General features: G+C 33.6%; 1 protein-coding gene across 1 annotated transcript in view; it reads right to left on the bottom strand.

The window, feature by feature from the left end:
- Nucleotides 1–12,924, bottom strand: part of LRP1B (LDL receptor related protein 1B) — a gene marked incomplete at its 5' end in the record, with an annotated part of 553,279 nt that overhangs the window by 180,991 nt on the left and 359,364 nt on the right. Inside the window, 2 exons of the mRNA XM_039222492.1 lie at nt 3,218–3,366; nt 4,188–4,376. Of these exons, the coding sequence (XP_039078423.1) occupies nt 3,218–3,366; nt 4,188–4,376 (338 nt within the window). The remainder of the gene's footprint in view (nt 1–3,217; nt 3,367–4,187; nt 4,377–12,924) is intronic.

Below are 12,924 nucleotides of genomic sequence, written 5' to 3'. Positions count from 1 at the left end.
TTTATGTTAATCAACATTTTATTCATTACCCACAGAGGACGATTTCTTCTATTTTGTGTCTGGGCTTCATTTTTCTCTTACTTAAATACAGTAACTTAAAAAAGATAAATGCTAAATATAAATATAAAACATTCGTCACAGTAAATGTTCTCCAAGACTAATATCTTCATAAAATAAATTGCAAACTGCAATTATCACCCACAAGAAGCTGCTATAAAGAAACTACTAAATACATGTCTACTAAAATGGATACAAGTATAAAACATATATCCTGCATACACAAGTAAAGCTTACTTATGATAGAAAAAGTCTCCATTTAAAAATATTTTTAATTTACTTTTTATTGTGAAATAAAAATGATTTAAATTTAATATGTGAAGTGATAAGTGCTACAAGAATTGGATTTTATCTTGATTTTTTTACTCAATTTTCATGTTTATTTTCAATTCAAATAGAATTCTTACTGGTATGATTTATCTACTTTACTTTTCTAAAAATCAATACCATTCAAGGGATGTATCATTGGTTGCGTTCATTAGATGTTAATAAAATAAAAACATCTTTGGGTCTGATAAATTTAAAATGTAACATTTTTATCAGAATATTTAATAGTATGATTCTGAAATATCTATATTATTTGTTTCACTTTAATTTTAAGCTTCACTAAAAATTGTGTTTCTATGAATTAACTTTTTCGCAAGACACGTACAATAGATAGTTTCTTTTCTCACTGCATCAGGAGAAAATCAGCAGTAAATGGCTGCATAAACCATAAGACTTACTGGGATAACCACTAATGGATAGCATTAAAAGTTCTTCATTAAGTTTTTCATAAAAATGAAAGAAACAATAAGTGATGACTCTTCTTTTCAGGAATTATTGCTGACAACAAGGATATCTGACCCACAATTTGGCTTCTTCTTGTTCTATCTTATTGTTGAATTTTTTAAAAACCTCATGTAAAACACTATTGGGGTATTTTAAAGTTATATTGGGGTTAGTGGATGGCTCAGTCGGTTAAGCATCCAACTTCGGCTCAGGTCATGATCTCACAGATGGTGAGTTCAAGCCCTGCATCAGGATTTGTGCTGACAGCTCAGAGTCTGGAGCCTGCTTAGGATTCTGTGCCTCCTTCCATCTCTGCACCTTCCTCGCTCAAGCTCGCTCGCTCTCTCTCTCAAAAATAAATAAACATTAAAAAATTTTTAAAAAGGTTAGAACTATTTTTGTTGTGTCCTCATCGATACCAAATTGGGAAATAATTTAATTATATGAGTAATTTTTTTCCTGGGTTAATTTAGGTATTAATTTCATTTTTCTGATTTTTTTTGCAATGAATAAGCATGACTAAAGGTTTTCCTATATAATAATTTGAAATGTTTTATCCCTTTTATGATTACATCAAGGCTGATATTTGACTCCCTATGTCTTCCTGTTTGAGATGTACCTCTGGGTGTCAAGCAGCTTTTGGCTTTACTCTATTTCTGGCAGGCAGGCTCCTAAGGCTCATCACACTGTAACTGGCATAAGCAGGCATATTTTCTAAGTCACATAAGACTGTATTACCTCAACAGAGTAACTCATGGACCACTCCAGAACAAAGGACCAGAGGTTACTTCAGAGTAACCTGGAGTTTAAGCAGGAGATTTCTCTAAACTAAACAGCCCTAACAAGAATTATATTTAAAAATATTTAAAAAACTGGGGCACCCAGGTGGCTCAGTCAGTTAAGCATCGACTTCAGTTTGGGTCATTATATCACAGTTCTTGAGGTCGAGCCCCCTGTCAGGCTCTGTGCTGATGGCTCAGAGCTTGGAGCCTGCTTCAGGTTCTGTGTCTCCCTCTCTCTCTCCACCTCTCTCTCTCTCAAAAATAAATAAACATGAAAAAAAGAAAACACTTAAATACCTGTGATTTCTCCCTTAAATTCTCTCTTTAGGAATAATTAAGTTGCCTATTTCACCTCTCACTGTGACTTAAATTTCTAGTTCTCTAAAGATAATATATTTTATTTACACAAGCAGAGGATTATAATTAGAACAACACACTTTGTAAAGAAAGAAGAAACTGTGACCTGTGCTTCCAATTACACATCAGAACTTCCTGATGGCAGCTTAAACTAATTGCACAAATCCCCTTAAATATGTTCTGGTTGCATTACAGAGCAAGGGCAATAATAGCATTTTCTGTGTACCAAGAGCTTTTTCCATTTGATCTCCATAACAGCGGCCTGGAAATATTATCATTTGCATTTAAAATATGAGAAAACTGAGGCTGCCTTCCTCAAAGTGGTCTGATCTTTTGCATTTATACCATTTTTAATGGTGATACTCATAGTGATAACTTTCAAAGCTGGGTGAGCTTGTATTAGCCTCTTGATTCTGAAAATAAGCATATCCTAAGAGACTTAGCATGAAGTCACTGCTAGAATTAGAAAACTAGCAAATTTAAAATACAGAATTCTAGGAACAAATTTAGTCATTTAAAAAATCATAGTTTCTTTGACAATTTTATCTTAAATTAACAGAGTGACTCAAATATAACAAAATTAGATCTTATAATGTCATATGACTGTTACCTAAAAATTGAAAGTAATAATATCAAATTCATCCAACTACCACTGAGTAGAAATTTTAATGTCCTTACTGAAAATAATTACATGCTGAAGAGAAAGAGGTTTTAGAAGGAAATTATTTAGATCATATAACATTTCAATAAAAAATTTAGAAGATAACATTTTGTCCAATTCATCTTTTCTTCCACATCACTTGCTCTGAGGAATGGAAGAGAAGTAGAGATGGTGATAGAACAGATTATCTAGGGAGATTTGTTTCTTTGTTTAAAGTGCATATAGCAATGGCTCAATCACCTTGCTTTCTTCAAATATGTCAGATCTCTTCTGATGGTTCTGTTGGGCGACTCGTGAGTTGAACCACTGTTCTGTGCAGAGCTGTGTAAAAATGGCTTTCAGTTTTGTTTCTGTTTCTCTTTTTGTCCTGTATTTGTACATCTTATTTCCTAAGGTCTCATTCTAATGATGTACATTGATTGCTTTTCTCTTACTCTGTGACCCTCTATATGATGTATAAAATATGATGCTAAACAACAATGAAAGATGACATTTTGAAATGGTTTAAGCCAATAAACAAAGTTCAGGCAAAATCTATCCAACAGCTTGATGATACATCTCATGAAATGATTTCTGGACTTCTACTCACCTGACTGGCTGTGCAGTTGGATAAGCAAGTCTTGTTGTCAGCTGCAAGATAGAAGTTGGTGGGACATGCACAGGTGTGAGTCTTTCCGGGGGCTAACAGGCACAGATGACTGCAACCTCCATTATTTATCATGCAGAGATGTTTAGAGACTACAGATGAGAAAGAAACAATAAAACAGAAAAATCAAGACCAATAATATAACATGGGATTAGAGAATGATGCTTCAACTTCCTAACATGTTGAATTTTGTAATCAAGAATTCATCAAGGCCATAAATATAATTGTATTTTGTGATAAATTCTACTCATTGTTCAATGGTATTCATTTTTCCATTAAGAAACTTTGAGGATACACTTCCACAAAAACAAGCAATCTTGTAGAGAAAAACTTGTCCATCAGAAAAATACAGACTAGAAGCATTTTGGATGAAGACATACATGTGTTTAGAAATATAAATGTAAAATAAAACAATGAAACAATGAGCTACAAATAATAGTGAAGTGGCCTTGTTTTCTAAGCCAAATAGTGTTTTAAGCAAAATAATCAAATCTTTATTCTGAAAGGCCTGATAGAATTCCTACTAGACATATGTTGAAGCAAACTTGATATCTTCCTCATTTTTAGAGCCCCGTAGATGCTTCACTATAATTCCTTTCACCCAGCATTCCAGAAAGTAAGGCTCCTATAGCTATTTTGTAAATAAATCACTTCAAGAATGCATCCTTTATTTCTCCAACTACATGTATTATTGTCATTTCAAATTAATAATTCTCTATCACTGAGTTTCTAATCATACTCCTTAACAGACATATTTGACATCAATTGAATCCATCCTATACAATTGTGCTAAATAATGAAATTTGGTACTTGTTTTCAAAAACAAATTTACACTTCACCATGGAGGAAACAAAAATGTAATGTTACTAAAAGATGTTGATGCACTTATGGAAATCATGGAAAGAATAATTACCATCAGGTTGTCTATAAGAATGATACACCTGGATATCTGTGATGGCATGCCATGAGTTAATCAGTGAGAGTCTGTCTGCTCCCGAGGTTTTATGGGCACGGCTGAGTGACTTGGTTTTCCCATCAGTCCAGTAGATGTAGTCTTCAAACAATGTTAGTGCAATCACCCCTGGAATATCTTGATTAGGGACTGTAATAGGAGATGGTAAGATTAATGTTCAGTCTTGGAAGACTGCCAGTTAAAATATTCAATACTACATGGGCTGACAGATACAACTGCTAAGGAACTTCATGTGAATAATTGCTGTGACAACCTGTCAGGCCAGCAAGGTTCTTTATTACCAGTTAAGAGAATGCAGGATCTGGCACAGGAACTTGCTTTGCTCAGAGATAGCCTGATTCGACCACTGGGAAGAAATGAATGCAATCCTGCTCACAAATAATGGAAGCATCAACAGAAACAAATACAATCCAGTATTTAAATAAATATATACATGTATATATAAATTAAGTGAATTAATTGAATATAAATTCATTTAAATTTATATATACATCTATATATATATATGTATATATATATATCCATCCCGTTGCTCCCAACTTAAATCCTTAAAACTATAGGTCATTGTACTGTTTTCTCCCATTTTCAAATTGATTAAATTATATATCCAGGATGAGATGTTTACCTCCTTGGAGATAAAGTGACTAGAAGACAACTATAAACTATTTTTAGTCACCGAGATTCTATGAATATTTCTACATGCAAGATGAGCTTAGATAGGGATGGAGGAAAATAAGTGTGACAGACAACGATGTATTAGGCAGATTTAACAGTCATAAAACTGTTTAATTGCAGGTTAAAATTATTTCATAATTATACTTTCATTATAGGACTAGGTTTAAATGTGAAGAGTAGATTGAGCACCACAAATGTGAATTTTTGATTCAAGAGATTCCAGGGTCCTAAAGGTACATGAGATATAATAAACGTGTTTGGTGATTTAAGATTAAGGAACTTTAAAATGAGATAGATTTCTTCAAAATTTTTTCAAAAGCTATGAATAAGGAAAATGGAAATTCCTTAATTTGCACAAGCATTCCAATATTTCTCCATATTTATTTTTGGATCTATTAGAAATTCTGAGAAAGTGTTCATTAATGAAAAAAGGTACTGTAAGTCCAGTAATAAGTACCTTTTTATAAATTAGATTTTCAAGACTGAGAATTAATGTTTGCCATATTCCTCATTCACTAGTAACTGAAAAACTATCAAAATTTCAAATACATTTTTAAATTTTTATTCAGCTGTGCCAAATGTGGTCAGATAATTCACTATCACTCAGAGAAAACAGAAATAAAAACAATAAGATGAAACTCCTCCAAAGAGGTGACACTTTAAAACACTGATGACTATCACTGTAGGGTCTAGCCAGAACTGCTTCTCAGAACAGATACTATGCCTATGAAGGAAGTAAAACTCAAGAAAAACCCAAATGTGTACACTTTTGATACAAGTATTCAAACTGAATGAACTATGTATTTCTACAGACATGGAGTCTATTGCTAAAACGATAAGTGGAACTGGATAGAAAGATGAGAAGGACATTTTACTAGAATGAATCATATCCGAGTTACTTACATAAACTATTCCCATTTTCCCTCTTTGGGTGTATAAATTCATTCCAGAAAGATAAAACAAATGTGGCAAAATGTTGAAACCAAGGTTAAACTTGGCGATGGGTGATTATAACAATCTCTCAACATATGTGTATGTTTGGAAATTTTCAAATTAAAATGAAAATTGACAGAGTAAGTTGAAACCCCCTAAAAGATCAATTCATATTTCCTTGGATGTAAAGGAAATAATCACATCATTAAATACATACTCAAACAGTTAATCATCATTTTAAATGATTCTTAGTCTACCAGAGATTCAATTTATACATAAAAAGTAGAGTCATTGTAAGAATTTGCCTATGAACATCTCCAATGTTGCATAGCTTTTTGTAACTATTCAGTAAATAACTTATGGCTGACATCTGTTAAGCACTTTGGTACCAGGAAGTTGGCCAGTGTGGTTCTCAATGGGTGGGGGAGGCAATTCTGGCCCCACAACAAAGAATGATCAGACTCAAATATTAATAGTTCTGAGGTTGAGAAACTCTGCAATAGAATATCTACTTAATATATTTCATTTAATACTCATAATTTTATTGTATAGCAGTAGACAGAGCTCACTTTGTAGCTGGGAAAACTAAGATCTAGAAAATTTACATAATTTGACCAAAGAGGGGGATTAAAAACAAGTAAATGAAGGTGTTGGTATATGAATCTAAATCAGACTGACTGTTGAGTTCTTTGCCACTTTACCGTCTAGCACTGTTTTCAAGAAAGCCAGCCTAGGAGGATAAAGTATTGTTATAGACTGAACTGTTTCCTCTTCCACCCAGGATGTCTGTATTTGGAGACAGAAAAGAGTGGGATCCTCAAATATGACCAGTGTCCTTCTAAAGGAGAAAGAGAGACCAGGGGATTACACATACAGGAAAAGGTTTTGTGAAGACATAGCAAGAAGATGACCATCTATACACCATGGAAAGAGGCCTCAGAACAAATTAAGGCTGCCATCACCCTGGTCTTGGACTTCCAGCCCCCAGAACTGCGAAAAAATGAAGTTCTGTTGTTTAAGCCTCCCTGCTTGTGTACTTTGTTATGGCAGCCTTAGCAAGCTACTACGAGTATATAGAGCAATAAGACTAATTTCATAAGCTCCATATGAAAGTCAGTTTATTTAATTACTTGATTGACATCACACTGTGATTTTCAGACATGGGGCAATTTAAGTGCTGGACAAGCTTACTATCCCTAATCTTATAGTGATTACCCACCAGAAAAATCTGTTATCAGATAATCAATATAAATTTATGAAGATCAGAAAGGTGAACTCTTATTTCAGAACATACAGACAATGTAGAAAAGGTCAAAGTAAAGAAAATTAGTCCATTTGCCCAAAGTGAACATCTGCTTGATTTAATCCCTTATTTGATATTGGCGTAAAGAACAGGACTGTCACTCTAGTGGCTTTATAAGCCCGCTCCAGGACTGCTCATTTGGCAAACATGTTTATTTCCCTAACAGCATCACAGACAACCACAGGAATATTTATTCTGGAGAAAACAAAGTAAAAACACCAACTTACGTTAACAAGCTGAAATCTAACACTATAGTAGCTCCAACAATCTATTCTCTAGGAGATGGTGAAAAGTTCACTTAATAACCACAAATAATGCCCATGAAAATCAAGTGTAACAAAAGAAGGCAAAATAAACAAACAAAATATTTTTATACTGCCATCTTAGGAATTCAGCTCACAATCTGGCAGTATGTTTTATTTCTTTTTTAGGACTTAAATCTCCCCAAGAAGTTATTTGACTATTTGCTTAAGCTTCTGTGGAAAAAAAAATTGCCATGTATTAATTGATAAATGATAAGTATAAATAAATGAATTCCATGTTTGATTTTTCATTAAGAGATGAAGAATTTAGCATGCAGTGAGATTAAATGAGATGTTCTGAGCCAAATCATCATATATTTTAGTATAAGAAACTTTCCTAATTTAGAATGAGTAAAATAAAACTGCTTATTTTTGGTTGTCTTTTTATTTATTTTTACTTTGTAAATATGTATGCATATATGTATACATGCATTTATAAATATATATATGTACATTTGTAATATATTACATATGTACATTTATATTTATTACATATATAATTATATATATATTCATATATAATTCATAATAAGAAGTACAGATAAATATAAATATGGAATGTGATGTTATGAAAGAAACATTTAACAAATTCACCGAGACGTGGTTGTTTATAGAAATAGTCAATGTTTTCTCAAAACAATGATGGCTATCCTTTGTAAGAGAAAAATAATATGACTGATTGTCATATAGAAGACAGCACTTGCTTAATTAAAACATGAAAAATAAATTTAAGGAAGTTTCTTTTATAGGCATTCAGTAGATATATTTAAAAAACAGAAAAAATAGAACTATTGTGTGGGCCGCAGTTAAACAGGTATTTATTATATCTTTAAAGCCTATTTTAAAGCTGCTTTCTATAGTTAAGTCTCTATTCTGGATTACAGAATTACTTACTGTACTATTTCCAGCATTTCACTCAAGTACTAGGCTCCTAATTTTTATCTTACAGACTCAGAATAAAGAAGTTGGTCTTTTGCAAAAAATAAATCAAAGAAATACTCTTTATGGAGTTTTTCCTTCTTAGTCAAATTTGATACTATCCTGTTAATGTTCCTAGTAATTATGGAAAATAGAAGAGGTGGCAATCCAGAATGTGCTTTTGGCTTAACCAATGCTTCACAGTTAGAGTTATTCTATTATAGTACTCTTGAGTATTATTTTTTTTGAATAGCATTCATCATGCTAAAAAAGTGTATTCCTAGATAATATCATCTAATTTTGTATTTCTATTTATATAGTTTAAATACTTAAGAACAAAATGCACCAATTACACAGTATCCATCTTTTATAGAGTTAAAATGTCATAGTTGGTGCCATGGGTAGAATCTAATATTGGGATAATGGTAGATTCAGCACTCTTTGCCCAGTGGGTTAAAATAGAAATTTCATGAGGATGCTCTTTTTTCTTATATAAACATTAAAAAATTACTATAAACACCTTAGCAATATTTTCTAAAGTAAAACAAAGTTCATAGAATGCAACCACCAACCATCAAAATTACAGACTAACTTGAGCATTACTATTTTCTTCCTTTTGAGAATAAAGAATTTTGAGTGTAAAGAACTTATTGTTTGGAAGAAAATACCATAATAGTTGACAGTGTATGACTGAATAAGTTTAGAAATTTAACCTCCTGGGGAGATCTGGGTGGCTTAGTTGGTTAAGCATCTGCCTTCAGCTCAGGTCATGATCCCACAGTTTGTGAGTTCGAGCCCTGATTCAGGCTCTGTGCCTGGAGTCTGCTTTGGATTCTGTTTCCCTCCCTCTCTGCCCCTCCTCTGTTCATGCTCTTTCTGTCTCTCAAAAATAAATAAACACTAAAAATATATTTTAGAAAAAGAAGAAAAAAAATTAACATCCTAAAAATTTAAAGTATAGCAAATAAAACATGAAATTCTGTCATCTTTTCTTTTTTAATATATTTTAAGACTCCATTATCTTATTCTTTATGACATTATCATAAGTAAAAGCTCACATTCCTGAAATACTGTAAAATTATTCTTTCTTATTGTTTTTAATCTTTCCCTAACTCTTTTATATCAGCCAGGTTTCCTGTAGTATACAGAAAATACATTTTACATGATAACTGAAAATAATTTAACAAATGAGTAATTTACAGAAGTATAGGTATGGTCAGTTGCTGATGATGGATTGTTTTTGCCTACGTCTGTTACCAGAACTTGGTGAAAGCTATGGCTAGAGGAAAGGAGCCACACAACAAGAACAGTGGTCAGTTAGTGGAGGAACTCAGCTACTGCCAAACCATTGTGGTTAAGCATGAGGGAAAGGAAATAAATAAATATTCTAACTTCTTCCTCCATCCACATTCTAATCTCCTGTCAATGTTTCCCATGGGTTCAATTCGACCTGAAGCCAAAAGATGACAGAATCTGGGTGATACAGTCCACAGAAGTTTGCATTCTAGAATTTGGAACATGGCAAAGAAGTAAAGGTGGGACAACTGGAACTCCCTTCAGTTAATATTACACACACACACACACACACACACACACACACACACTGAACTCCCTTCAGTTAATATTACACACACACACACACACGCACACACACACATTCTGAACTCCCTTCAGTTAATATTACACACACACACACACACACACATTCTGAAGTTTATTTATTAAGAGAGAGTGAGCAAGCATGAGCAGAGGAGGGTTAGAGAGAGAGGGAGGGAGGGAGAGACTCTCAAGAAGGCTCCACTTTGTCAGCCCAATGCAGAACTCAATCCCAAGACCCTTGGATCATGACCTGAGCTGAAATCAAGAGTTAGTAGCTTAATGAGCCACCAAGGCACCTGAAATGTGTGTGTGTGTGTGTGTGTGTGTGTGTGTGTGTGTGTGTTTGCACAGTTAGTATATGCAATATCTCTTCCTTGATCAAAAACAATCAACAACACTCATTCCTTAGGCTGTATGGTTCAAACTATTGAGCTTTATGAAAATACCATCAGTCTTGAGAAAAGAGGATCAGGATGCTTACTAATCCTCTATTCTGAGGGACTCTGATACCTACCAATTCTCTCTGACACTTTTCCAGAAAAATAATGCACAGCAACGTATGTAGAGAAGCTAGGGCATAAATTAATGGAAGAGAACATGAAAACAAACAAACAGAAAACAAAAACAAAAACAAAGGAAGAAATGAAACTAAGAGAAACAATTAGCATTGAAAAAAATGAGGTGAAATTAGAGTAACACTAAGGAAAGAATATAGGCTGGAAAACATACAATAAAATTAGATGATGAAAGAAAGTGGTGTAATGTGCCAAAGAAAGTGGGTGATCCATGACAGTGGTCAGTAAGTGGGTGGATAATGGTTTTTAGTTTATGAGAAGTGACAGAAGACCGGGTAGGTGGAGGAATGGCCACAGTCTACTAATTTCCAGAGCATGACTGCTGAGCCAGTAGCTGTAGCTACCAACATACCATCAAAAAGACTGTACTTTATATAACCTTAGGGCCAAAGACATTTGTCCTTTGTCAGTAATTATGCATTTCCTTCAGTGTTATTGATTGCAGAATCCTCTTTTTCTTATAAGTATTTCCTCAGAACCATCAACAATAGGATACAAAATATTCCATTTAATATTTGCCTCCATGAACATATTTCCTGCTTCCTTCAATACAATCCTGCTAAATGGTAACAGTATTATAAATAAAATTTCAGGCAAATGGATCTATAGTCCATTGTTCAAAATGAATAAAGGCATTAAGAAATGGCAAGAACACTAAGGATAGGCAACATTTGTAAATATTATGATAGAATTTCAAATTTTATTTTTTTGCAATATAATATTTCAAAAGGTCATTCATTAGTGAAACCTTGAAGGGGATAAATAATAAATTTCTTCTATTCAGCATATGCCATAGTGCCTATCAGACCTGAGCTGCTACTACCCGAGACTCTATAATATGAGGACGTCTTTTAAACACTGACACTGATCAAATATCCAAACAGTAGTTATATGTTCTTCCTTAATGCATTATGTATACTGGGACACTTAAATGTATACTTACTGAAATGAATGTAATGTACAACGGCAAATATAGAAATTAATGCTGTATTTAGAGCTCTTCTTTTAAGTGCTTAGTAAGAGGCTAAAGGCATCCTTCGTCCATCCTTTTCTGGTATTTTTTTGCCTTTTTTTCCTCTACCTTGGTCACTTCAAATAATACATATTCTCCATACAGATGAAAAATATGTGGTTTAATATAATTCAACCACTTCCCCTCTCTCATCTATGTATTTTTTGACAGGGGTGTGCAAGTGAGTGACAGGCAGAGCGAGATGCAGAGAGAGACACAGAGAGATAGAGAGAGACAAAGAGAAGTGGGGCTCACCTGGGGCTTATGTTTTAACCAAAGAGGAGCTCATGTTCACCTGAAGCAGGGACTCAAGCTCACCCAATGTGGAACTCAAACTCATGAACTGTGAGATCATGATCTGAGTCAAAGTCAGATGCTTAACAACTGAGCCACCCAGGTGCCCTCTCTCATCTACATATTTTTAGGTTATTCATAATAGAAAGTTACATATGGCCATTTCAATATTTAATTACTAAAAAGAGTATTTCTGTTAATGTATTTGAGGATTTATAAAGCAGACAATGCAAATTGTAGTACATTTATTTTGAAAGCTAGATTCTGCCTATAAAAATCATCTCTTGACCAGGACACTGCTCTCCAGTCTCGAAACAAAGTAACATTATCATGCAGTTGGTAAACATATAGTCGTGTTGCTTATAAATGTTCTGAATTTTTCTGCTGGTGATACAAACCATCAGAGACATTGGCAATATATTTTCAGAGGCAATCATCAGTACTAAATATGGGAGTTGTGAGAGCCCACACACATGCATTAGGAATATGTTTGTTTGAGAGTCCTAATGTAAGCTGAAGGCTTAAAAAAAAGCACTTTACCTAGGAGACAGATACCAATAGAGCCCTTTACATGAATTTAGTCTCTAGTTTTCTCAAATTCCTCCAATTACAAATATGGTTCTAGAATAAAAAGAAGAAGAGTGTAACATACTACAAGCATTTTAAAATGTGTTCTAGGTAGTCCTAAGAATAAGTAGGGGTAGCTGATGGAATTGATAAAACAGTCTTCTCTCCTATTTCCAACCTCAGCTAAATTCCTTTAAGAAATGTTAGAAAATCACTAATTAAATAGAAGCTCCATCCTGTAGATAAAAACATGGAACCATACTGTGGCAAAGCAAGTTGCTTAAATTAGAGAGTAACCTGGAAGAGAGCCAGACCTATGACTGATCCCCATATCTCAACTGTCTCCCTCCTATGGAGAAGATGGATAAGATTTTTGACAGTGGTTGAAAACTCCTACTAAGGTAATACTTAAAATTTCCCATTTCAAAAAGTATATGGAACATATGTGGCATTTGCAAAATAATAATCTATTTAAACATATACACAATTTAATGTAACA

Source organism: Hyaena hyaena, unplaced genomic scaffold, assembly GCF_003009895.1.
Source record: "Hyaena hyaena isolate Hyena2069 unplaced genomic scaffold, ASM300989v1 scaffold_1141, whole genome shotgun sequence".
NCBI classification, from domain to species: domain Eukaryota; kingdom Metazoa; phylum Chordata; class Mammalia; order Carnivora; family Hyaenidae; genus Hyaena; species Hyaena hyaena.
The sequence above is the reverse complement of the archived record's forward strand: the minus strand, read 5'-3'. Positions and strand labels throughout refer to the sequence as shown.